Genomic DNA, 27,811 nt, shown 5'->3' on the forward strand with positions numbered 1-27,811 from the left:
TAAAGATGTGCTACAGCTGTGGAGAAGAAGGAATCAATGTGTCCAGTATGTGTCCAAACAAGAAAAAGGTACGAAGTGTTTCCAATGGAATCAGTTCGGTCACATATCGGCGCATTGTTGTGCATCAACGACATCGAGCGAGAGCGAATCAGCTGACGAACAAGATGGCGGTACGGACGGAAAAACGACGAGCTTGTTCGTACAAACGTCGGTCACATTCACTCGAACGAACGGCAGGAGAATGTTTTCAGAACGAACGAAGTGACCGAGAACGACAAGAACATGGCGGCAAAGATGGGCGGCGACGTTGTCAAACGTCACATGACAGGACTGACATTGACAGTTGTGACAGTAGCACAAGCAGATGTTGTGATCGAACTCGAGATCAAAACATCGATCGGAGCCGACGAAGACGATTTTGTTATGTGATCGAAGTGTAAACGCGAATGATGGACTTCGGCAGTGATGTGAACGTGTCGGAGTACGTTATCAGTTGTTAGCGCGCCGGGCTACGGAAAAGTGCGAAACTATTGTTGACGGAGCTCGGTGCGACTCGAGTTGTATCACCGGATACGTGAAGACGAACATTGCAATCGACGACAGTGTTGTGATGTTGTTCTACATCTTGTGCCTAAAGACATGAAGCCGTACGATATATTTTAGGCCAGGATTTTTTGTATGATGAGACTGTTGTCATGAAAACAGCAGCCAGCTGTGCAAGCGAGAGGAAAGCTATTTTCATGATCACGTTAAGTTAAAGAGTCAGACTAGTAAAGGAGGTGTAATGAAATTGATCACTTACTGGTATGGTGTTAAATTTAAGATGGTTTTGGTTGATTTTCCCCCCTTAAGTGTTTCTTCCCAAAGTTTAGTTTGTCTTTTATTTTAAATAAAGATGATACTTATAAGACTTATAAGTAAAGTTTTTTTGTCACAGTAAGATGTTAATTAGGTCCTTTTTATTTTGTAAGACTTTATAAGTGCAGTTGTTTTGTTATAATGATGGCTTATAGCACACATGTTTTAGGATTAAGGTGTACCTAGGTTAAGATGTTTAGATGTATAAGATGTTTTGTTAAGAGGATGCCTGGGGACAGTCATGTGTGTAGGATGGCCGAATGTGGGAATGAGGGTGGATTTGCGGAACAAATGATTTGATGACAAGAGCGGACGGTATGACCGATGATTTCTGTGGAATGAACGAGATGAGCGAATGAGTGAAAGAGAGTTGAGTTACGATCGGTGAGCCTACGTGCTAGTTTGTTTTTCTGTTCTTTGTTTACGTATTCCATTTAGTTTTTTTTAATAAACTTTTTTACTTTTTGTTTTAAAGTTTGTTTCCTTCAACGATCCCACATACATAACGCATTGAATAACTTCACAGCATTCAGTCTAAAGTTTGCTAGATACAGATGTCTTCTACTCCAACAATTAACTCACTGATTCACTAATTCCTATTTAAACACCGATTTACGCTTTCGGTTAACCGTAGCCGTTCTGTTTTATACCCCCTTTATACCCCCACATAAGCCGCACATGTTTAGTTTCAAATGGGTAAATACATTGTCATCTATTCTAGATCGTTAGAATAGTATTGTAAACCACCCAGCGCCTTTATTATATTTCATCTATACTTACTGCTCAAAAGAAAATAAAAGAGCTCTTAGCAGCGCCAGTACAATTTTTTGGCATAAAAATTTAAAGTACGGACCCCTTTATGCGCGTGTCTGACTCGCACTTGGCCAGTTTTTTTAGAGCCAGTTCAATTTTTTGGCATAAAATTTTTAATGAGTCGAGTCCGGTGTCGTCATAAATAAAACTCAAACGCATACGATGCTCCCCGTTTAGACATGAACGTGAATTTTTAAACTCAAGTATCAGCGTCGACTTAAGAACTCGTTATCGTCCCGGGGACCGTCGCAAGGCTTCCCGTGACTTCTTTAGCAACAATAAATGCTTTGTCAAACTTCCCGACTCAGGCTAAAGATAACCGACTTGCGTTTGTTTCAAGTTTGCACGGTTTCTCACTTTAGTCCCTTTTTAACCCCCGACGAAAAAGAGGGGTGTTATAAGTTTGACCGCTATGTGTGTCTGTGTGTCTGTCTGTGGCACCGTAGCTCTTAAGCGGGTGAACCGATTTGAATGCGGTTTTTTTATTTGAAAGCGTTTTCTAGCGATGGATCTTAGACATGATTTATCAAAATCGTTCAGCCGTTTCAAGATCATCAGATCTTTTGTTTGCTGCGGTAGGAATCTTAGACGCATAATGGATATTTACTTTACTTTCAAACATATTGGGACCTAAAATTTGAAACACCCATGTATGCTATATAGCTATGCAGATTATGGAATTCTCGGCCTGATGCTGCAGCCAGATATCCAGAACACTAGTAGGTACACTCTTAATAAAACTATAGCAGATATATCGTGTTTGTGTTAATTTTGATCAGTATTTAATTCTAAAAACAATGCAATGGTGGCAACAGGATGAGCTGATGCTGCAGCAGGATACCAGCACAATAGTACACTCTATAAAAAATAATAGCACATATGTTTGTTTGGATTCGTTTTAATCAGTCATTGATTCTACATACAATGCAGTGGTGGCAACACACGAGCTGATGCTGCAGCCAGGATATTCAGCACACCAGTATACTCTTGAAAAAATAATAGCAGATATTTCGGTGTTAATTCCTTTGATCAGTATTTGATTCTACATACAATGCAATGTGGCAACACGATGAGCTGATGCTGCAGCCAGGATATCCAGCACACTAGTAACACTCTATAAAAAATAATTAGCACATATGTCAGTTTGGAATAGTTTTGATCAGTACGTCCCCGTAGAGCGAAAAGTCACCAAGTCGCAAAATGTCGAAATTGGCTTTTTAATGCCATCAACATCGCATTTTTTTTCTGCAAATTTGAGTCTAATCGCTGTGTCAATAAGAGCCATAGATCCAATTTTTAAAAGTTAGTAAAATCATTATTTTTGTTGTTTTGCGCATGAATTAAAGTGAGAAATAACTAAATTACTTAATGAATTTAGACGGAAAATATATCTGTCATAGGGGTTACTTAAGTCATTTTAGTTATTTTTCCATATCCAGTTATGCTTATGACCGAGCACTATTTTGTTTCCAAGTTCACTAAAACAACTTAGTTACCTAACGATTGCAAAATTTGCTACAAAATATGAAAGCGAAAATTAACTAAGTCGTTTTATTGCGGTGCGCTGCCTTGTTTTCGTCTTATTTTTCCCTTTTTAGGGTTCCGTACCCAAAGGGTGCCAACGGAACCCTATTACTGAGACTCCGCTGTCTGCCTGTCTGTCCGTCCGTCCGTCTGTCACAGGGCTCTATCTCTTGAACCGTAATAGCTAGGCACTTGAAATTTTGGGCTCATTTGATTCGTCTTGACGACTACCTACTTTTGGTAACCAGGGGCAAAAAGTACCGCCAACAAAAAGCTTGTATTAGAATTTTTAACAAAAAGTTATTACTGAACTATTTGTTTTTAAGGTATTGTACGGAGGTACGATTTTTCTTGTTTTAATGGTCCTAAATAACCTTTTTAAAAAAAATAACCAGCAATAAACTTTATTTTTTAATTACTTACTGAGTTTTATTGAATTTCTTTACATTATCAAAATTTCAGATGTGAATAGTTATTATAATAAAATCAATTTGGTATTAAAATTTTAGGAACAGTTTAACTAATTATAGTTATTTTCTTACTTGATACTTTAAAAGTGAGCGACAATTCACTAACTCTAGTCGAAAAATCACTAACTGACATCTAGGTTCATAATTTAAGAGATAAAATTAATTATCGCTAATTACCAGGAAAATAGAACTTTTTGATTCGATTTGGCAGTTGGAGCTTATGCCGTAGCGTTATGTATTTGCGACAAGACCATAATTATGATAAATATCTCACGCCAAAAAACGTTAGATTTTTTTTTTATTTTCACAACTTTAAACCGCCGTATCTCAAAACAGCAAAATACGACTTAGTGACTTTTCGCTCTACGGGGACGAGTAATTGATTCTACATACAATGCAGTGGTGGCAACACGACGAGCTGATGCTACAGCCAGGATATCCAGCACACCAGTATACTCTTGAAAAAATAATAGCAAATTATGTCGTGTTTGATTCCTTTTGATCAGTATTTGATTCTACATACAATGCAATGGTGGCAACAAGATGAGCTGATGCTGCAGCCAGGATAACCAACACACTAGTACTGTTTAAAAAAATATACTTATATCAAAGTTTAAAAACATGAAATAAAACTTAAATTTTAAATTTAAAAAACCCCCGACTTAATCACTGGTTTGCTTGGAGTTATGTTTATTTGAAAGTACCTGGGCGACCGAGCTTTGCTCGGGCTAAAACTAGATAATAAGCGTTTTCCCAGAAATAAGACCAAACTAGATCGATTTGTCATCCCCGAAGACCCATAGGTATTTACATACTTACCAAATTTCATCGAAATCATTGGAGCCGTTTCCGAGATTACGATTTTGACAAGAATTGCTCGTTTAAAGGTATTATACATATAGATAGATAGATTTATTGGTGTAAGTAAGTAATGAACAGAGAGCGGAATTTTCATTACTTTTTTGACCTGTCACAGTGACTTCCGATATACATACATAATTATATCGATTGACAACATAGGTACAATACAATACAATACAAATACTGTTTTTTGGGCACCAAAAATAGTAAGCGATACAGAAAACAGATACACAGAGAAAAAAATCAGGGTAAGCAATACCAAAGAAGATTAAAAGTAGAGGTAAACAATAGGCAGCCTTAAGTTAAAAAGCGATCTCTTTCCAATTAACTTTCGAGCAGTTGAAAATGTGAAATAGACATATGCAATGAACAATAAACGGATAACAATTTCTAATATAATAATTCCAGTTCAGTTTTTTTCAATTTCATGTTGAAATTCTTCTGTTGTAAATGTTAACAGGTGTTCAATTAATGTCTCTATAAACGAAATTGATGATTTTTTACAAATATCCATTTGTATGCGGAAAAGGAACGCTCTACATAACATGATAAGTTTACGACAATCTAATTTAAAGTCTAATATATCGACATAATTTAGGTAGAGCCGATAAGTGAGAAAGTCAATATGACAGGTCAAAAAATGCCATGGAAATTCCGCTCTCTGGTAATGAAGCGTGACAGATGGATTGGAAGATAAAGAATATTGCCGAATATTTGACTATCAAAAAAGTCGTTATCACACTTCAAATATCACCATCACCATCATCATCAGTCGGACGGAAGACACCACTGCTGAACAAAGACCTCCCCCTTAGAACGACATAATGAACGACAATTAACTCTCCACTTGTATTTACCGGCTGCCCGCAACTCTCACAATGTCATCAGTTCGCCTAGTGGGAGGCTTCTGTTTGAACTTCAAATATGTCAGTTGGTTATTGTAAAAAATTACATTGTGGGGAGAGGCTACAATAGAGAGAAGTTAATGCAGATACTGTTGAAAAAAATATACTACAGTGTAGGTGATTTTCTGTCGCAAGATAATTTCTAGTACAGTTGTTTTTAGTGTTAGAAAATGTAATTTGCATGCTAGTATAAGAAAATTTTACAAATAGCAGGATAAGAAACCTTTTGTCTCATTACCATCTAATGACAGTTGATGTAACTACTTATTCTATGCAAATAAATCGTCTATCTTCTTTTTCTTCTTCTTCTTCTTCTCTTCAGGCAGATGTTATGCCTGGGGACCGAAGTCCAAATTAAGAGCGTCGGAAGTTATATATAATGCGTTTGAGTTGAGAAACTTCGATAGCATGAGATGTTGGAGTTTCTACGAGTATATATCGTCGGGTAGGTACCTTAAGTTTTCTGGGATGCTCCATATTATTATTTTTTATTTGATAGTAAACTTTTAATGTACCTAGCTCACTCCTGTAGTTTCCTTGCCTAGATAGACTTTTTTATTTTTACAAAAAAATATCTCTACAGGAGTGAGCTACATTATAAATATAATATGGGGGTGGGTAATGATCGGTATAACAACATTTGATATAATTTCACTGGATATAACAACATTGGACATAATTTCTTAGGATAGGAGCTTCACAGAACTTTTTTATAAAATAAACCTAACCTAACCTAACCCAAAGTACATCAAATGGAATTAATAATCATCTCATCATCATCTCTATATCAGCCGTAGGACGTCCACTATTGGACATAGGCCTCCCCATCTAAAATTTAAATTCAAATTCAAAAATTGAAATTCAAATCATTTATTCAGTAAATAGGCCGCAATGGGCACTTTTACACGTCATTTTCTAAACTACCAGATCTAAGATATTTACAATACATATAATATGGCCAAGGTTATTTTCCTTTCAGAGTTTTGAATAAATATGTTAATTCTTCAATGCCTTTTCGTTTTCGACATGCTGAATGATGTCATTGCAAAGCATACGCGTTAATATTAAATAAGATTTGCCAAGAACCAGAACAAATTCAATAATCAATATTAAAATTATAATATATGTTAATTTCAAATTCCTTTACATGTCTGCAATTCGTTTTACAAGACATATTGGTCTTAATTATTATTTAGTTCAAAAACAAAAAGACACGATTTTATGGTACTGTCTAACTGCTTCATCATCAGACCATAGAAACTACGAGTACATTTGGTCAAAGTATGCCCTAAGATTATTCTAACACTACTATTTTACTTGTTTCGGCGTATTCTTCTTGGCAATGATAATCTTTCCGTAAGCGTTGGTAGTATATAAAAACCCTAAAAAGTGTCATCTGGAAAGAGCCCTTTATTAGATTTTGATTTTTGATCGAGATTGGCTCAACTTACTCATCGAGACACAAAGACAACTTTTTTCTACTAACTTAATGAACCACTTTTCCCAATAGCTGCCTTGAATTATCGATACGTCTTACCCCATCCCTTTCAGTAAAGAGCTCCGTAAGTTAACAGGCAGTAGTGAAGCCTGTCATACATCAGGCCCGGAGTGACATATTCTCCTGTCATGCACGCTCTGCAACCTGCTTGAGTCACGTACGAAATCAGGGCGAGCTTGTTTTGTTTGCGTTGTACGTAAGTACAGGCAAGTGTAAAAATAAGTATCTATTCGAACCACTCAAAAATATGTTACTACGGCCTTGTTGCGTCGGAATAATACTCTGTGGCACCTACATACTTTTGAAACTTTGAATAAGTACATATTTTTTCACTTGACTGTACCTTATTATGTGTAGGACTAACTATACGTATATAATATAAATATATTCTATCAAATTTATATTTTTTGGCATATTTGTTACGGGATGGGACGTACGTACAGTCGCTATCAGATATCGGAGCGGCCAAAGTGGTCAAAAATATCGACACATGCACTCTATTATTAAGGTATGTAACTTCTCCAAACTTGTAAGACTGTATAGTAGCTTCCACATTTTTTTCCTATTAAACTCACTCTTTGTTGGAGCCTAACTGGTTACTCTCATCTGCTCTCATCTACTTAAAGGTTGACTGGTAGAGATCCCTTAAGGGATAAGTCCGCCTTTGTACAAGTATCTCAAAGTTTGTCAATTGTGTTTTGTTTGTTTTCTTTTGTATAATAAAGAGTTTACATACATACATACATACTTGTGTCTTTTAGTTTCTTCGGGATGCGGTCTTGAATAAAAAGCGGACTGTAGATTTTTGCTGGTATAATTCGGAATTAAATTGTAAGAACGTTATAGTAATTATGAATTCGTGAATTCAGAAGGTCATAAGAATGATAAGTAAGTTTCATACAAATCATGCAATGTTGCTATATAGAAAAGTATCAACACAAACACTCCATTTAAAGCAAATGAATTGAATTGGTTGAAATTGATTATAACATTTATTTATAACTACATTTCACTAGCTTTTATATAGATGATTTTATTGTATATACTTTTAATAATGAAAAATTAAATAAGAATTTAGGATAAAAAATAACTAATTTTTTAACGATTCTTAACAGGTATTAAAGTTCATGTATCGATATATTTGATCACCTTGGCCGCTCCGATATATCTGATGGCGACGCGCGACTGTACACCATGACGAGCACGTACACCGTATTTTTTTGGTTTATTATGGAAAACTAAACCAAAATAATTGTACTTATTCGTGTTTAGTTGTCCAAAATAAATCAAAAAGTATTGTCAAAACTAAAGCAGCATAAACTTTGCTGTTGAATCACTTTATTGAAACTCCAAAAAAATAAGGGGAAAATTCTACCCCAAAAATGTTGCGTTAAACGTAAGTTTTCCATCAACACGCATCACGCATAGTTACCTGCTCATTTGCTTTACTACCCTTAACTAAAGCGTGAGCGCCAGTAATTCTTGCTCTGAACAAAAACGTGGTATCTGCCCTAGGAAATTTGGCGTAGACTGAGAGAGCCCATTTACATGGGACGACTTTATAACAAAATTAGGCATAAGTTTTTTTTGCTAACCATGCTATAGCAACGCATTGTACTCAGGTCATACATATACCAAATGATAAGTCAATCTGACGACTTGTGGTGGGCCAAAATGTACTAACAAGATTTGAAGCAAATTACGAGAGAATTAATCAAAGTAAAAATGCTTTGTACGAGTGTCAAATTTAAGTTTTCAGAATCCTCCTTGGTCTAGAAATTATTGATTAATATGCTTGGCCATACATTTACTCATTTTAGTCATTATCACTATCATCGTTATGTCAGCCAAAAGACATCCACTCCGGACATAGGCGTCCCCTATATAAGGGCTCTCCACTCACGATCCGCGATCCCGCGATTTTAACCAGGTCGTCGCTCCATCTTGTTGGAGGCCTACCGATAGCTCGTCTCCCGGTCCGCGGACGCCATTAGAGAACCTTCTGACCCCATCGGCCATCAGTCCTGTGAGCAATGTGCCCCGCCCATTGCCACTTCAGTTTCGCAATTCTTCGGGCTATGTCGGTAACCTTAGGTCTACTGCGGATATCATCACTTCTGATTCTATGCCGCAGATAAACCCCAAGCATAGCCCTCTCCGATTCTCCATAGCCCTCTGAGTGACTTTGAGCTTCCTCATGAGGCTCATCATTAGCGTCCACGTCTCAGATCCGTAAGTCATCCATCACTGGCAACACACACTGGTCAAAGACTCTTGACTTCAAACACTGCGGTAATTTGGACGAAAAGACACTGTGAAGCTTCCCGAAGGCTGCCCAGCTGAGTTGGATTCGACGAGTGCATGATCTCTTTCTTGCAGTTGGGCCTACCTACAGGTATACATAGTCGTCATCAACTTCGAGCGCAGCTTGCACAACATGAACATTAGCCATGACTTTCGTCTTATCCATGTTCATTTTTAGGCCAACTCGGTCAGAAACTCTGTTGAGGTCGGCGAGCGTAGCACTGAGGTCCTTCATGGTCTCAGCTATGACAACAAAATCCAATAGGCTCGTCCTTTCCAGTCCAGAACTTTTAAAGCATCCTCTAATGCAGCGGTGAACAGGTTCGGAGAAATCACATCTCTTGTCTGACTTCCCGCTGTAGAGGAATAGGCTTCGTGCTCTGGTTCTGTAGTCGGACGGACAGTGGCGTTTATGCACTTGGTCATTTTAGTGTACCAAAGTAATTAGGTATGTTGAAATTTTTACGACGGAGCTGAAAAGTTATCGAATGGAGACCGCAGCATAGGACATCCACCAACGAGATAGACGGATGATCTGGTTAAAGCCGCGGTGTCACGGTGAATGCAAACCGCTTTCAATCGAAGTAACTTGAAGTCTATTGGGGAGGCCTATGTTAACAAATGGACGGCTGATATGCTGACTGATGATGATTTACTACGAGCATTATTGCAACAATTAAATTAAGTCGATCACCGCATGCAACATGCTGTGACCGTTACGTCTTGAGACATGATTTTTTTAATGGTATTATTAGCTAGTCACAGGGATTGAGAAAGGGATGCTTGGATGGTTTGGGCATATTGAGAGAATTAATGAAAACAGATTGACTAGGCAGATCTATAAGACGAGCGTGAATGGGAACGTTGGGAGAGGAAGGCCTAGACGAACGTACTACAATCAAATCGGGGACGAAAGGTCGGGTCAGGAGTACTCTAAACCAACGTGCATGCATGAAAGATTGATGAATGTAGAGGAAGCGAGAGTTATATGCCAGAATCGTAGCAAGTGGAATGATGTAGTCTCTGCCTACCCCGTTGGGAAAGATGATTTTATGTATGCATGTGTATGTTATTAGCTAACCAAAGACAATAGACAATAACCAAACAATTAAGACCACGTTGTAATGTTTCCCATTAACATTTTGTCTGAAGGTTTATGCGAGAGAAGCCGCAGGTGAAGGCTTGTTCTCAACATGATGCAGAATTTATACGGACCGGGATTCAATTTCCAGAAAAATCACTTAGATCATTAGAATTTGTGAATGTAGTGTGAATGCGTAGACTTATTTAGATGGTACTGAAAATCGTATTTTACTTAGGTAGTAACCATAACGCCGTATCGTACTCGTGTCGTCAAGAGCACGGCATCTCAGTAAAACCCAGTATGAGGCTTTTCGCTTTTAATGCGTCTACGTCGGCCGATAAATTGCGCCCCACACAGGATGAAACGGCAAATATTTATGGATGTAATCCTCCGCTGGTACAGCGTGCACTACAGTGTAATGCAGCCTGATTCTGATAAAATTGCATTGTGTGGACGAAGCGATGTTAAAACATATACAGTACATACAGTACATTTAGGTACTTATTACGGGCAACTTTGTCGTATTCCAAATTAAGAATCCGCGAAAGTGTTTTGGTTGTAAAGACTGAGATAGCAATATGATTAATTAAAGTGCTATAAATAGAATGCCCAATGTACTAATGGGTTTATAAATAGTGGTAACATGCACTAACCAGCAAAGCGTTGGCAGGCCTCTTACAAAATGGACTGATAACATTGTGAGTTTCGGGCAAACGGTGGATGCAAGTGGCGAGGTATCGGTCATTGTGGCGTTCTAAGGAGAGGCCTTTGTTCAGCAGTAGACGTCTTTTGGCTAATCAAATGGTGATAATGACGATGCACTAACATGTAGGTACAAGCAACATTGGCATGCAAAAATTATCTTATTTACTAAAATGGATTTTCCAAGCCGGAATAAGTACATTACTGTGTTTAAATAGGTAAGAGCTAATTCAATGATGTCATGAAACTGGCACTTACTCAGTTTTTTTTAAATAACGCTGTACCGCTCATCGGCTTGTGAGTTAAGTGAAATCCGCACACAAAGACTCGTTAACTAAACTCACCAAAGTTACTGCGACTTGAACGAGCATCTGTCCCTCAAAGTTTACTCGCAATGAAAACCGTTTACGGCACGTAAACATTCAAGGCTAACAATCAAAACAGGGTAAAGACTGAAGTCGAACCCATAACGAGGGCTTCCTGTGACGCTCCTAAATTCTTAATACCTCACGTAACAAGACGGTGTAGAGGGGAGAGATTGCACTTAACTTTTATTGTCGAAGCGTTGTTACTATCCACCCCTATTAGGAACCAAAACCACGCGACATAAATCCGCTGACCCTCTCACACCTTACTGCGTTGAAGGGAGATGGAATGTAAACTTGAGTTAAGGTGACGTTGAATAGTTGTGAGAATTGTGGAGGAGCAGTTGCTTCGATCGATGATAATGCACTACGGCTTGCGTTAGACGTAAGGGAATTCGAAGGATACAGAGGGGCTACTACGAAATTCGAAAACCGAAGTTCGTATCGCACCGCCCCGCTCACTCTTGTTTTAAATAATATGAGTGTCAGCGGGACGGCAAGACACGAAGTTCGAATTTTACACTTCGTAGTAAAGGGCCAGTTTAACGGAAGTGTTTCTCTGTTTGCGTGTTCCCGAGACGCTTTTGTTTGTATTGTTTGTCAGCGTAATACAGTTTAATTGATGTTTGTTTTGGTCTTGTAGCTCTGAAAAGAATGTACAATTTTATAGCGACCTATATCTGTTCGGGTTACTAAGATAGGTAAAAATACAGGACTTAAAATAAAAAGTCGCGGTTATGTGAGGCAGACTCCCACATGAATGAACACTAAGCAAAATATCCAATAATTTCATTTAAGAGGAGGTACAGAGGTAAAGGTCAAAGATATGTTTACATACGTACGTATACGTTTTTTCATGTTTGAACTTTTGTATAATATTTTTAGAAGGCATACAGTGGTAAGTACTTCTACTTGTATGTACACAATAACTCTTCCACTAACTTTGAGAATCACCAGACATTCCTCTTACGACGTCACATATGTAGTCTCGAGTTTTAACAAGGCAAACTTGTGCCTAACTACCAAGTAGGCAGGTTGTTAGACCAGCCCACTGTAATCGGCTTAGTTACTAGGACCCTTCAATGGGATTAAACACTGGAAAATGAACACAAATAATAATCCTTTCGTAGTTAAATGGAGAAGTTTGGGAGTACAGCAGAGACGTAAATAATTGGTGATTCGGTGCAGTGATTGGTTCGTTATTTACGATATTATTATAAGCTTATATATTATTATTAGGCTTTTGTGTGTACCTAGTAAGGTAAACGCCCGAGTGCTTGACACGCTAATGCCCAATAGACGTCACCCTGTCATCTCTATTGCTAATGACAAAGATTAAAATGCCAACTATTGGGACAGTGACAAGCACTGGACCATGTTGCATTGGACCAAAAACTTCTGCACAGGTAAAGGTGATCAAAAGTACGTACATAAGTAGCATCCCACTAATATTATAAATGCGAAAGTCTGTAAGTCTGTTTATTTGTTACTTCATCACGTCCAAACCGTTGAATCGATTTAAATGAAATTCAGTACACAGATAGTTTGAGTCCCGGGGAAGGACATAGGATAGTTATTATCCCGGAAAATTGCGTAGTTCCTGCGGGATAGCGATAAACGAATTCTACGCGGACGGAGTCGCGGGTAACAGGCTAGTGTATGAGTATAATAATGGTTACAGATATAATGAATAACGTATTCTCATCGGGAAAAGTCGGATCTCAAGCGGAATACGACGGCATCAATTATTTTATTAAATGAGTGTAATTTTCAAAATCCATTAATATGGAACTTTATTGTGTTTTATTTTATCTGGTAAGTACCTACAGATTATATATGTCTAACAAAGTCAACATTTTTTGTTGTTGTTGTTGGTACCTCGAAATAACCTTACCCACCGATTATTTGACAGTACGCACCTTTAAAAAACAATCGACTTTGATCATTTGTTGCTCTTAACCTGGAAAAAATAAAATTTACTATCGAATAACATTTATTTATTTTTGCTTTAGTAAATTTTAATTTCTAGTAACAATGCTCTCCCAAATTGTAAAGATTATTTTTAATATTTTACTTCAACACTCAATTTATCTATGTATTCTAAATACTTCGCCTTAACTCCAACAAAATCCGAGCACTCCGTGTATCTTCAGAAACTAAGAGTAGGTACACTAACGACGTCTTCCATTCTTAAGCGTTTACAATGCTCAATACCTATCTTCCCGGATCGTATAGAAAAGTCCACGTGAACTTTTCCGGTCACGGCCATCGGATTTTCCTAACGAGATCAGGAAAATGGCTGACAATGGAACCGAATTAAATAGGAACGTACTTAAAATGGAGCCCGTAGCAAGAACATACACGCATAAGAGAATGATTTGGTGTCCACGAAATATAACGTGCATTTGACATGTTTTTTAAATATTTAGAAAAAGTAATTCTTTGTAAAAAAGAAAGCAATTTGAGAAAACAATAGGTACTTAAACGAGAAAGTTCGGGGAAGTGTCTGTCTTTATTTCTATTATACTTTGGAAGATTTGGTATGCGTGTAACCCCTTACCTACTTACATACTTTTAGTTAATGTTAATCAAACCACACCAGCTTTCTGTTGTTGTTGGTTGGTACAAATTATAATTTTTTCAAAGGGTCAGTACCGCATATGAAATTCAACTTGCTATGTTATATGTGCAAGGGCGGCAATGGTTGCATTTTATCAAGTGACCTACGTCTGCTTGTTCGTCCCTATGATGTATATAAAACTACACCGAACGCGATATTTACGAGAATGTAGAGCTTCCACATCTGACAGTATATTATTCTGATATGATAATTGAATGGTTTTGAACATGCTCCTTTCCTTTCTTTGTCTGTAATTAATATATAAAGCTATGTAAAACTACTACTAAATGCTGTATATTGTAGAGGTAAATCATATACATTTTGTCGGCAATTTTTTTTATTCCGCTGGATCGCAAACGAGCAAGTGGTTCTCCTGATGGTAAGAGATCACCATCGCCCATAGAAACCTGCAACACCAGGGGGATTGTCGATGCGTTGCCAACCTAGAGGCCTAAGATGGGATACCTCAAGTGCCAGTAATTTCACCGGCTGTCTTACTCTCCACGCTGAAACACAACAGTGCAAGCACTGCTGCTTCACGGCAGGATTAGTGAGCAAGATGGTAGTAGCAATCCGGGCGGACCTTCTACAAGGGCCTACCACCTGCAATAATGTAATATAATATATTTATTCTCCTCATATCTCCTCAATTTACAATGACATCTCTGTTTGCCCACGCTCTCTAGAGACTCACCAGCAATTATGTTCAGTTTTGTTACACGTAAGTGGAAAAAACGTTTGATGGTTTAAATTGGAGCGACGTCGTTTGAGAGCCGGTCAGCCCGATTAAAGCGGAACTCTGTAAATAATCCAGAAATAATGAGGTAGCAATTAAATACAGCTTTGAGACAAACATTGGGCACGTGGAGAGGGCTCACATCAAAGGGACAGATAATACAAGTGATACACCGACACATGGTGCGCGTGGTGTAACGGTTGTGCGACAGCGATATGGTTAATATCTACCCTTTAATTTATTAAAATATATAATATTTAACAAACGCGTTCTGAAGTTGAAGTAAAAACTATCCTAAGAATAACTTAACTATACTTAATATACATTTCGCCCATGTCTTGTCCCTGCGGAAGAGTACTCATAAGGCTGTATATCCGCGATGGATTGTGATCCCAATACGTTTATTTTTTGACATTAAAACCGACTTGCATTCTAGACTAAGGTAAGGTAAACGCCCAAATGCTGGCCACGGTATCATTAGTTGGAATCTTTAATTTTATTTACATCATTAGCAATACCAGTCCATTTATTGGCTATTTTAGCATGTCGACAGCTAGAAAATTAACCTCAATCTAAAATATGTTTGGCTAGTGTTACAATAAGTTCAACTGAAAGTTTTTGAGGAAGTTTTTCAGAAAAATTCATTGTGATTGACAAACTAGCTTGACAGTTTAAGTATCTAATTATTTAGAACATCTATGAATTTCTTTCGAACTTCCATTAGAAAAATAGTGCACACAATCCTCACACAATCCTTAAAACCATAATCCACCATTGTCAGCCACACTGCCATTTCCATCCATCTTCAAGGTGAGGTCTGAAATCCAGCAACTCTGCTGAGTCCTTTAACTCATCACAAATTATGTTTTATCTTTTTTTTTCATTGTATTTTGTTATGATATAATTTTATTTGTGAATAAATATTCTTTTATTAATTTATTTATTTTATTGAAAAAAAAAAAATTGCACCATTTAATACCACAGCTTTTAGGTTTCTATACAATAAAATACAGTAAAATACAATAACTCTTTATTGCACACCAACACATAGTAAGCAGAACAGCAAAAAACACAGGTATAAATATACATAGAGATTTTCTTAGCTAAGCAATAGGCGGCCTATCGCTAAAAAATCGCTTATCGTTAAAGCGTGTTATAAAATTTTCTTAGACAATCAATAATCTTATAACTTGTGCCCTCAAAAGTTAGAAGGCCTTTAAATCTGCCTGAATTTAACTAGGTAGGTTAAAAAGGATTTATCAATTTTGTTTCGACATGAGTACACTAAAGCTTATTCGAGAGTTTTGTGGGGTCTGGAAATTTTGTTTCTCTATACAGACTAAAATAGGAAAATAATTATGTTTGCTTAAGTGTTATTTTTCATTTGCTGAGTTGCATGTTTTGGAAATATCTGTGCACCTGACTATTACAGGAAGTTAAAGATAAATAATCAATAAATAGTCAATAAATAAGCAATAAGTTCGCACTTGTTCTGCTTGCAGTGTTATCACCGAAATAATAAAAAAAAAACCGGCCGAGAGCGTGTCGGACACGCCTTAGATAGGGTTCCGTAGCCATTACTAAAAAATCAAGTAAAATTTTCTAAGGATTTCGTATTGTGTACGGAATCTTCCAAGCTTAGGTATATATTTTATACCTGAGGCTACTATTTATTCTTAAACTACTAATAATTCTCAAACAATCTTAGCCTTTATAATTTTCCTTGTCAATTTGATATACTTACTACCACCCTGAATTTTTTCAAAGTTTTCCACCCAACAGTTTAAATTTTAAAGGGACGCTCGATATTAATGAAAATTTGCACTTTAAAGTTGAATATTTCGCAAACAGATCAATGAATCGAAAAATCGTCCAGGCTACCCCCCAATCGGTTTAAAAGAACTATCCAACGCTACCCTACACTATAGGGTTAGTCGAGAAAAAAAAATCACCCCCACTTTACGTCTACGGGAGGTACAATACAAATTTTTTTTACCACTGTCGGCATGACTGATATGTATATTCATGCCAAATTACAGCTTTCTGGTACTAACGGTCTCTGAGCATAGCCGCGGACGGACAGACAGACAGACGGACAGGCATGGCGAAACTATATGGGTTCCTAGTTGACTATGGAACCCTAAAAATAAGACAAGTGCTACGCGAGTGAAAAGCGCGGGACACCTACGTACATATGGCCATTATTTTCTCGGCTCAGTTTGCAACAAAGCGCTGTTTGAGTTAACTTCATCGCTCAAAAACGTTTTTTGTCAACAATGTTTGTGATTAAAAGGTATTTTGTTAAAGAGTAGGGTGGACATCCGAGTGCTGCGCCATTATTAGCAACTGCAATAGAGGTGGCAGCAGTGTGTCATTTCTCGAGCGTCAATACTCCGCACACTGGGAGATTTACCTTAGGTACAGTAATTTAGCTTTCTGTTAAAACACGAAAAAAACAAAACGAAAAACAGTATCTCAATTCTCAAAGTTTGTCAATTGTATTTACTTTTGTAGAATAAAGAGTACACACATTTCATACTAATACATAATATTTTTCATACGTTAGCTACATACATTTCATACTAATGGCAAGTGAAGCGAAAAAGAAGTATCTTACATATCTATAAAGATGTATCTCTACTCATCATACTTTTAAGCTTTATGAGTATAATAATTTACGCAAATATTTGGAGAGGAGTAAATCAGTGGGACTAGAAAAAGTCATATTCTAGAACGCTGAGAATAGAATGGATTGTTTATGGGATTGACAAAAGCTTAATGAAGTGTCACGTGGTATAGTGTAAATTGTTTAAGGCTAAACGTATACACATTAACGGGTCGGCAATGCCAGTTCGACAGTACCAAATGATCTAAGTACAAAGCCGACTCCAAGTAATTACTACACTTGTTCGGGTTATTCAGCCTTATGAATATGTTCAGCTTTTTCCTCAAAGAATCATCTACATAAATATATTCAATTCTACCGCCCGGCTGTGCGGAATACGGTATTTGACTATTTTGTATATGTTTTATAAATTAAAACTACACTATGCCTGTTATCGAATAGAGAAATAATTATTAAGCTACCTTTACAAATAACAAAGTTATAAAGGTTTGAAATTCAAGATTAGACAGAGAAAGACATAAAGGCATGTGACGTCACACGCCAGTAGCGCCATACTTGCTGCATAGAGAAAAGCGTTTGAGAAAGAGACAGGTATATAGATTTTTCAAAAAATCACTATAAATCCACTTTTCAACCGATTTAAGTGTTCTCTTCGCTAAACAATCTATATTTTTAATTTCATAATAAGATTAAGATACGGCAAATTCAGGAGTTGTCAAATACCGTATTATACCGGGCCGATTATGTGTATAGTATTCTTAGAAATATAAATATATTTTGTTTGCATTAAATGTTGTTAATGATGTTATGCATTAATTCAGGATTCAAACAACTTATAAAAATAACAGTGCGGGACGAACGGCATTCTAGCAACAATTATCACGTATCTGTTGTCCTAAGAAGTATTAGGTTCTTGGCCATAATAACACAAAAATTTTCACTATAAATCTAGCAACACCACTCCTATAAAATGTACTTTAGAAAGAAAACTCTAAACTTTGCTAGATTTAAACCAAACTAGATACGGCACGAAAGAAAACTAGCTAAGCCGCAGGCTACTAAGTTTACAAATCCACCTCTGTAACTGGCAGCGCAATTACTTGGCTAGACACTTTTAAATTCCCACAACATTCGGAAAATGGAAACGTCGTTTTGGATCCCTGTTGCTAGTATGCGCGCGGGGCAAAAGCAAAAAGTGCGATGCGTGACCTTAGGCTAGAGCAGTTGTTTCTAACTTTCTTTTGGAACTTTGTTCTGCAATCGTAGTAATTTTGTAATTTTATTGTCAACTTACTAGAATTTGGACCTTTTGAAGAGACTCAAAGTCAAGCAGCGAGCTGTAGAGAGAGAATAGGCTGTGGTTAGAATTTGTTTGTGCAATAAAATCAGGAATAGAGAAACTCATTGAGGAACTAGAAGTTTCGACGTAGCTGTTAATCACTCGTGACCACGACCGCTGAAACGTGTCTAAATAATAATAATTAATTATTAATAATACCAATTAATATTATTATTTTTTGCAATTATATTGTCAAGACTATGCACAGTCAACGTCATAAATAAGTGTTCACTTCTGTACCTTGTCGCTTTCTGTCATTACACAATTTCGAATGACTTACCAAACACGACGTTAAAGTGACAAGGTACAAAAGTGATCATTAAGGTGTGGTATTACCTAGGTATAAAAAGTACTTATTATATCTGGGATCAGCATTTTGTTGTACGCGTGAAGGATGTTCACCTTATAATATTGGCTAATGTTATGAATCAAAGAATTGACTGTTGTGCAAATACTTAAAAATTAAAATGACTTTAACAGTAATGTCATTATTCGTTATTAAAATGGTTAAATGTATTTTTATTCCACTTCATAATATGCATTGATAGAAGGCAGTGTTATGAATAATATTTAATGTCTTATATATGGTTGTTTTTCATTTTCAACTTTTAAATAGAGCAACGAATTAACGCGATTATTCCAACAGATTTTTTAATTAAACCTTATGTAGAATTTTTTCTGGAATTCAAGTTTTATATTTTTAATTCATAGAGAGAAACAAAAAATATAATTATGATATTTTGTCCTTGTTTGATAAGGCATAGGCAAACGAATTTAATTTGCTGCAAAGCCTATTGATGTGCTCTCTCCATGAGATTTCATCATCCAGGCATATACCAAGAAAAGTTGTATCACAAGTCTCGATTAAACTTGCACAAGTCACTGTCAAGGGGCGCATCATTGCGTTTTTATTTACAAATTGTACAAATGTCGTCTTTTCTATGTTAATATTTAAATTGTTTTTAGGTAACCACTTCATAACATCATTAATCGTTGCATTCAATGTATCATTATATGTCCTGGCATCAAAACATCTTGTAATAATTAATAGATCGTCGGCAAATAGAGTGCAGTCAAAATTAGTTATATTTGGTAAGTCGTTGATATATATTAAAAATAGCAAGGGCCCTAAAATACTCCCTTGCAGTACTATTTTAACACTATTTCCCTTATCCAGAGATTTATTTGAAGTCACTGTGTCAGTAGGAGTCAATTTGACTTACTGGAACAAATTGGGGCCCTTGCGTGAAGGTACGTAGTCCCTAAGACATTCATTAACCACGCCTCTTAGCCCTTAATGTTCACATTTTGCCAAGAGAATGTCATGACACACAAAACCAAATGCCCAATGTTTTATTAAACCAACATGAGGCACTGATGGAGCAGAGAAACTTTAATACTTACAAAAATCCCTGACTAAAAGCGAGTAGATATTATTTGAAAACATTAGCAAGCTGGAAGACTGAAGGCTGGCACTACCATTTCAGCTTACTTACACCAGTCACATATATATGCTGCTGAACTGATGACACAGACTGATGGGACAGACTGGTTCTTGAGTCTAGGTGGGCTAATGATATTGGTAAGGAATCGGGCAGGGATTGGAGGAGAAGAGCTCAAGATCGGGGTTCTGTGGCATGCCATTGGAGTAGCCTATGTTTAAGTGAGCCGCCACAGACTCATGATGGTGATAAATAGGTATAGTACAATTTTCTGCGGTACTTGACGACTAAAGTCAAATTATGCCTTTTGTTCTGAATTAAATCCCGGTTAAGACTGAATACTCTGAGGATCATATTACATGCATTATACATTTAATTTATTTTGTAAAAACTGTTTATTTTTAGAAAACAATGGAAAAAATCAACACGACAATGTTACAAATAATAGATAAAATTCCAAATTAACTATTAGAATCTAAAGTAAAAAAAAACAACCTAATGCAAGTCAAATCCACTGTCGCAAGCAATGATATGTTTGGTTTATAGTATCTCTGTATAAAACAAAGTAATTAGTGGTATTCAGTTTTTTTTACTTGCACTGTGAAACCAATTTCTTAATTCTATGTAAACGGGCATTATCAGGTTTCGCTTCACATTTATTTGCATGAAAAGTATGCCATTTATAAAGAAAAAAAAATCAATTTGAAATTACAATTTTCTTGGCGTGAATATTAGAGGCAGGCCACCGATGACTCCTTGTACAAGGTTGTTCTTCGGGTTCACTATAGGCCGGCGTACGGACGCAGGCGCGGGGGTGATGGTGAAATGCGACAATATGGTCGCCAGTGCTGCCATCGACTGCATCATCGCCAACCGCTCTCCTGCAGACGCAGTAAGACAAATAGTTATAAACTAAAACAAATTATGGTGCTCCCACACTAGCTGTCATAAGTGTACACAATAAAACGTTCCTTATGTTGCTAAGACACAAAAAAAACAAAGAAGGCGGGGCACTACCTAAAAACACACGGTCGTTTCTCCACTCTGCCGTTATGGGAGCGCCAAGGGATCGCGGACATTCAACCATGATGCTAGGCGGGGCACTACCTACCTTTTCTCAACCGTCGTCGTCTCGTCGTATTTTCAAATGTTTTATAACGTTATATTACAGTTATAACAGCCAGTGTGCGAGCACCAGTACTTTACTCACCCGTGACCTTACCCCTTTCAGCAAAGATGAGAACGATCGTGCCTTAGATGAATGATTGGTCTCGCGCGCTCGCTCGACTAGATACCGCCGGCGTACTTGCCAAATGCGGCAACAAATAGTACGCCGAAATCGGCGTACCCGAGCCCGAGGCGACTCAGTCGCGTTGCAAACTGTGCGTAAGGTGCATGTACCGAATTTTTTGTTAAATTTTGGTCATAAACCGAAGTAAAATGCCAGTTTTCGCAGTGAAACTGTGTAAAAAAATACTACAAGAAATAAGAACCACACTGGGATCACATACCATCAGTAAATATCGTATAATTTCGAAATTACAAAATAAAATAACATGAACCCTAAACGCCATTCTGTGTTGCCGCGTACACAAGAATCAAATTCCCCGTGGTTGAGATTTTTAATAAATTGTTAATGATAAATTTTAATAACTTATTTTATTTAAGTATCTAACGTAATTATTATATATACATAACCTAGTTCTATATTATTTAATGTTTATCTTTGTGACATATACCTACGCTGAAGGTGTATAAATTGTTACCCGACACTATTTAATTAAGGGGTGAACGTCTTAAAATAAAAATGTTTTTCGTCTTCCCATTCAAAAAGCCTAATCAGCTGATTTCCTTAGGTATTACGGGAAACGAAAAAAAATTTTTTTTTCGTATTTCTACCCATTTTCCTGAAATGTTAACTGCGTTCGATTATTATTTATAAAAAATAGTGACAGCGAGGTTCGGGGCTCAGTTACCGTGCAGGTCGCGACAAGTATGGACGTGTTCGTGATGGACGGCAGAGTACTAAGTAGGTATTTTTTTTACTTTACGTGTTAATCATTAATGTGTGTTTTAATGTTATTTTATGTTAAAGTACTCGTTGTAGTTTTTATTCATATTTGTAATTAGAGTGAATCTTTTAGTTTTTAGTTTGCAGTGAAGTTATAAAGCACGATCGTGGTGGTTAGGACTAGGGCTGCCATCCGTCCGGGTTTCCCCGGATTTGTCCTAGTTTAGAGAGCGTCCGGGGAGCGTCCGGACGGGGTTTCATTTGTAGTCCGGGTTCAAAAATATTTTTAATTTTTAGACCAATGCAATTAGAAATTTTCGAAGAATTAATTTCCAGCAAGCTGAAAATCGTTCAATACCTTCATTAGGTCCTAAATGCGTGTGATCCGAGTTTCCTGGAGGTGTGCATAACTTTTGGGAGCCAGCCAAATAACCGCGAAAATTTTGCTCTTTTCTCAGTTTTTTGCTTCTAGCACAAAAACAGTAACGTACGCCGGAAAAGTTCATATTTAATATTAAAGAACCGCTACATTTTGCGTTGATTAAGTAAGCATTTAAAAGTGCAAATTCGGTTCAGTGGTACAGCCGAAATTAAAGGTTACAAACCGAGTAGCGAACAAAATTGGCCCCCGACGACGGATTTTGTCATTCTTTCTGGTGGTGTACTGGCAGGCCTAAGAAGTAGAACATTCTTTGCTTAATATAAATCCTTAATCTTCTTTTATTTTCGACTAATTTAGTAAATTATTAAATAAGAAATTTTCAAGTTTTCTAAACTTTGATTTCGGCTGTACCACTAAATCGAATTTGAAGTTTTAGCTGTTCATGTTATAGTCTATTTTGTTTGTGTACTCTAACTTGAATAGTTTACCGAAAATGACACTTTAAGTGATAGGTACCCTGGGTTTTATTACATTTTGCTAAATTACTCGAAAATAAAAGAAGATCGAGGATTGATATTAAGCGTAGAACTTAGATCCTGTCAGTACACCACCTGAAAAAATGACCAAATCTGTCGTCGGGGGTCACTTTTGTTCGCTTCAAATTTCAAATCGTTTATTCAGTAAATAGGCCGCAATGGGCACTTTTACACGTAATTTTTTTAAACTACCAGCGCTTTCGGAAAGAATATCATTGCCAAGAAGAATGGGCCGCCGCCGCAAGAAACTTGGCAGAAAGTCATTTTTTCAAAATAAAATAATTACAAATAAAATAACTTAAAAACTACAGTATAAATTAAAAAAAAACGGAAAGAAAAAAAAGCAAACTTCGCCAGCTAGACCACAAACCGAAACAAGTCTCGGTTTGTAACCTTTGATTTCGGCTGTATTATCAAACCGCAATCAGAATGGGACTGTCAGAATTGTCTTGTTTCTTTTTTCATTTCATACATATTTTGACGTAAGCATTAGAATTACTGGAAACTCCCATCCTTTTCTAATCGCGGGCGAATAATACCACTGAACCGAATTTGAAATTTTAGGTGCTCAATCGACGCAGGATTTTACATTCTTGAATATTGAAGAGAACAACATTTCCGGCGGATGTACTATTTTTGCTCTAGAACCAAAAAACTGAAAAAAGAGCAAAATTTTCGCGGTAAGAGGCAAGGCAAGGTCGGGTTACACGCATTTAGGACCAAATGAAGGTATTAAAACAATTTCCAGCTCGTTGGAAATTAATTCTTCAAAACGCTTTTTAAGGATCTTATTTGATTGGCCTATATTTATTATACCTACTGACCAAGTTTAATAAAAACCTAAACCTTTTGACATGTCCGGGTTTTGGGCTCCAAAATCCGGGGTTTTCACGCGTCATGTCCTGGTAGCCAAATTTTAGAGATGGCAGCCCTAGTTAGGACGGACGACGATAAATAAAAATGTATTAAAAAATATTTTTTATTTGTTTAAGGACCTTTAACGTCTGATTTAGTAGTACAAATAATTTGCGATGGCAACCTATCTGATTTTGACGAATCAGACCTGGAAGACCAGTTCCTCCAGTATGATAAAGAAGGCGGGGGATCTACCTCTTCAGACGAAGATGTTCAAAATCAGATACTATCTAAGCCCGAATGTAGTCCACACGATTTAACTTCTACCTCAAGCCACGACCGATCTTCTCGTGGTCGTCCATGCAGCCGTGGTCAGAATCAATTGCCATCTATCATTGAAGCCCAATCTCGTCAACGTCAGTCTAGATCAACAAGCCTTATTTCGTGATAAAAAAAAATGTTACGTGATATTTGTAATACTCTAATTCATACATTGATCAGTATTATTGTACGAAAAAGTTAATTAAACTTCTTTTTATTTGATTCACCCAGTTTGTGGATTCACCCATATTTTCAGTTATAATTATCGTACAATTATGACCAATTAGAACACATACTTCAGTTGGATCAAAACGCTTTGACACGATCGTGCGGGGGGGTTTTAAAGGGGGTAAATAAGGGTGAGATTAATTTTTATATTTTTGCCTCATTAAATATAACCCAAAGGCTAAGGAAACAGTATAAATAATTACTATTTTATAAAAAAAAATCTTCGTGCTGAAAGGGTTACGATAGCTATAGGTAAAAACTTAAAAAAAGACCAGTTGTTTGTAGTACCTAGTAACGTGTCCGTATAGATGTCGGCGGCCGATCGTAAAATCCGTCTGATCACGAAATTCCTAGGCATATCATGAAATGGCGCCATTTCATGATATGCTTAGGAATCGAGGAGTGGTTAGTATTAATTGTGTCCACAACGCACGAGCCGAGCGAGCGAAGCGAGCGTGCCGCGGCAGCGGCCGTCGAAGTGCCAGAACCGATATGGCGGCGTTTCATTCAGATTGATATTGAAATTGTCTGTGATATGCCTAGGCATTTCATGATCTGCCTAAGCTGGCCAAATCAAGAAATGGCGGCGTTTCATGATATGCCTAGGAATTTCATGATCTGCCTAAAAGTCACTAGGCAAATCGTTCAACGGCGAGTTTTAAACGATATGGCGGATGTCCCTTATCCAATTCATGAAATGGCGCCATTTCACGATATGCCTAGGAATTTCGTGATCTGGCGGATTTTGCGATCGGCCGCCGACATAATATTCCATTCACATCATAGTTACTATAAATAAACAGCTAGGGTGAAGCCCTATGCAGGTAAGTTCTGTAGACTGCAATGTCTGTGATAGATTGATGATGAAAAAAGCAACAAATCAGTTTTTGTTAGTTATGATTGTACTCGTGTTGTCATCCAACCTGTATATGTACTTACATATCAAATTTGGATCAATCGTCACTAAAAGTGGATTAAAATTAGTTTGTAAGATTTTAAGCAACTTACACGGAATTCTTCATATGTAGCCATCTAATTCACCTCAATAATTAATGTAGGATGACCAATGACCATGTATCCATATGCAGTGGTTGATTGGTTTTAATAATATTATTGTTAGTTGTAGTTAATTAAACTGTGAGATAATCGCGTGAGGATCTCACCTACTAAACTCCAGTTTAGCTGCTTATTAATATTTATCGAGTCCTGATCACCAATCAAAAATGATGATTTAATAAAAGCGTGTTAAAAATCAGCATAAAACTTACCTATACAAGACCGTGGCCCGATACCGAATGGGAGATAAGCGGATTTATGTTTTGGTTCATTAATCTTTGGGCTGAACCGCTCTGGGCGGAATTCCTCGGGGTTGTCCCAGTATTTAGGGTCATGGTGCAACCCACGTATTGGTATCACGATACGAGTACCTTCATCTACTGTCAAGTTGGCATCATCGAGAAAGCATTTTTGCTCACACATTCGTAAGAAAAACCCCACTGGTGGAAATATCCTCAATCCTTCCATAAAAGCCCATTCCAAGTATTGCATTTCTTTTACCGCGTCATAGCTCAATTTATTGTTATGTTTTGCAAGAACGCGGTCGATGTCTTCTTGTATCTTTTTTTGTTCTTCTGGATTATAGGCGATCTCGTGTAGCGTGTAGCTAGTGGAAATAGACGAGGTATCGAAGCCAGCTGTAAAAAACATGAACACCTGCGCTGCGAGTATTTCGTCGTCAACTTCCAAACAAATTTGTTTTAAAGTCCCATCTGGTGATTTCCAGTCGCCCTCTATTTTCCCTCTAGCCTTGAGTTTCAGCATTAAATCAAGGAAATCGTGTCTCTCCAAAGACTCGCTTTTTCTCTCTCTCAGAATATTATTAAACAGATCGAGAAACTCCTTTTCTACTTTCTCTAAGTACTTGAAATTTTTAAATGTTACGGGAAAAAAATGTTTTAGCAAACTGACGCATATTTCATTGAAACCTACATCGAAGATTTTTAGGCTAAGGCGTCGGATAGCGGAACATTCATTTTTTTGGGAATCTGTGTCTAGTCCTAGTCCGTAGGCGCATATAAAGTCTATGTTGTACCGTGCCGTGAGATCTGTGGCATCAACGGGGCGAGCGTCTGCGCTAGCAGTGGCCAGGCGCTCGCGCAGCCGCTCAGCACGCGTCTCTATTATCGGAAAAATCGCTTTCAGCTTGCTGGTTGTAAACAACGGTGACATAGATTTTTTCAATAGCTTCCACAGAGGACCCTCAACACAAAACAAATTTTTCATTAAAATTTCTAATTTATATTTCTCTTGACCATCGAGGTAGCCTCGAGTATAAAAACTTTTAAAATGCGTCGACAATATAGGCGTGATGAGGTCTGGATCGCGAATCAGCAGCGCGGGGTCACAGAAATAGAAGTGACCGACAACTTTTTCTTCAGGGTATTTCCAGTACATCTTTTCTGCTATTTGTGGTATGCTCTGCTTGACCAAAATATTAGGCATATTACTTCCAAAGAATGGTATGGGCTCTTCATATTTCACTCCTTTCTTTTTCCAATACTTGGATTTTCTCGTAGCATAGAGGTATGATATTGTTAGTAAAGCGAAAAAAATAGCCAGATAGTTAAACATGGCAATGTGAACTCGAGAGTTGCGATAGCACAGTACTGTTTCACGTCAATGATACGATAATAATAATAATAAATTTCTTTATTAAGGCATTAATAAAGAAATATAATAAAGATCTTTTGTGATGTAAATGTCCGTAGCATATAAATTGAACACAAACTTTAGTTATATAGAGTAAAATGCAAATAGGTATTCAATAGAAATATTGTTTAACTAGTATTGCCCGCGGCTTCGCCATCGTGGAATTCGGTTATCGCGCGCTGTTCCCTCGGGAACTGTGCATTTTTTCGGGATAAAAAGTAGCCTATGTCACTCTCTGGCCCATAAACTATCTCTATGCCAAAAAAAAAACACGTCGATCCCTCGATCGGTTTCGTCGTGATAGACGAACAAACATACAATCACACACACTTTCGCATTTATAATATTAAGTATGGATATGGATTAATCCAAACATGGCTAACAAATGGGTATAACACCTGCCAATAGTTAGCTTTATTAACACATGTTGTAGGAAGACCATGGCCATGATGATGAAACAAGAAGGAAATAATGTCCTATTTTATGGATGGAAATGGAAAACAGACTGATGGTCGTTGAGGCCGAAAAGTTCTCGAATAGAGACTGCGGATCGGCAAGCGCAGCGTAGAACATCCATCAACGAGATGGACGGATGACCTGGTTAAAGCCGCGGTTTCACGGG

At 37.2% G+C, this 27,811-nt stretch overlaps 2 protein-coding genes across 2 annotated transcripts in view; one reads left to right on the top strand and one right to left on the bottom strand.

Moving 5' to 3' along the window:
- Positions 1-15,786: 15,786 nt before the first annotated feature.
- On the bottom strand, positions 15,787-27,150 carry LOC141441896 (cytochrome P450 6B6-like). Its single transcript, XM_074106792.1, has 2 exons — positions 25,749-27,150; positions 15,787-21,028 (listed from the first exon to the last, which is right to left on the bottom strand). Exons 1-2 carry the CDS (start codon positions 27,109-27,111, stop codon positions 20,856-20,858), a joined length of 1,536 nt encoding a protein of 511 aa, XP_073962893.1. The 5' UTR covers positions 27,112-27,150; the 3' UTR covers positions 15,787-20,855.
- LOC141441963 (lipopolysaccharide-induced tumor necrosis factor-alpha factor homolog) overlaps positions 22,128-27,811 on the top strand; it is a 59,395-nt gene continuing 53,711 nt past the window's right edge. The window contains exon 1 of the mRNA XM_074106852.1: positions 22,128-22,176. Within this exon, the coding sequence (XP_073962953.1) occupies positions 22,143-22,176 (34 nt within the window). The 5' untranslated portion in view covers positions 22,128-22,142. The remainder of the gene's footprint in view (positions 22,177-27,811) is intronic.

This window comes from Choristoneura fumiferana, chromosome 2, assembly GCF_025370935.1.
Source record: "Choristoneura fumiferana chromosome 2, NRCan_CFum_1, whole genome shotgun sequence".
In the NCBI taxonomy this organism is placed as follows: Eukaryota; Metazoa; Arthropoda; class Insecta; order Lepidoptera; family Tortricidae; genus Choristoneura; species Choristoneura fumiferana.

Excerpts from the sequence above, each read along its gene's own strand:
- LOC141441896 (XM_074106792.1), bottom strand. The coding sequence starts at position 27,111 with ATGTTTAACTATCTGGCTATTTTTTTCGCTTTACTAACAATATCATAC. Across the intron at positions 21,029-25,748 it reads CGGGCCACGGTCTTGTATAG|GAGAGCGGTTGGCGATGATG; the intron begins GTAAGTTTTATG and ends CTGCGTCTGCAG.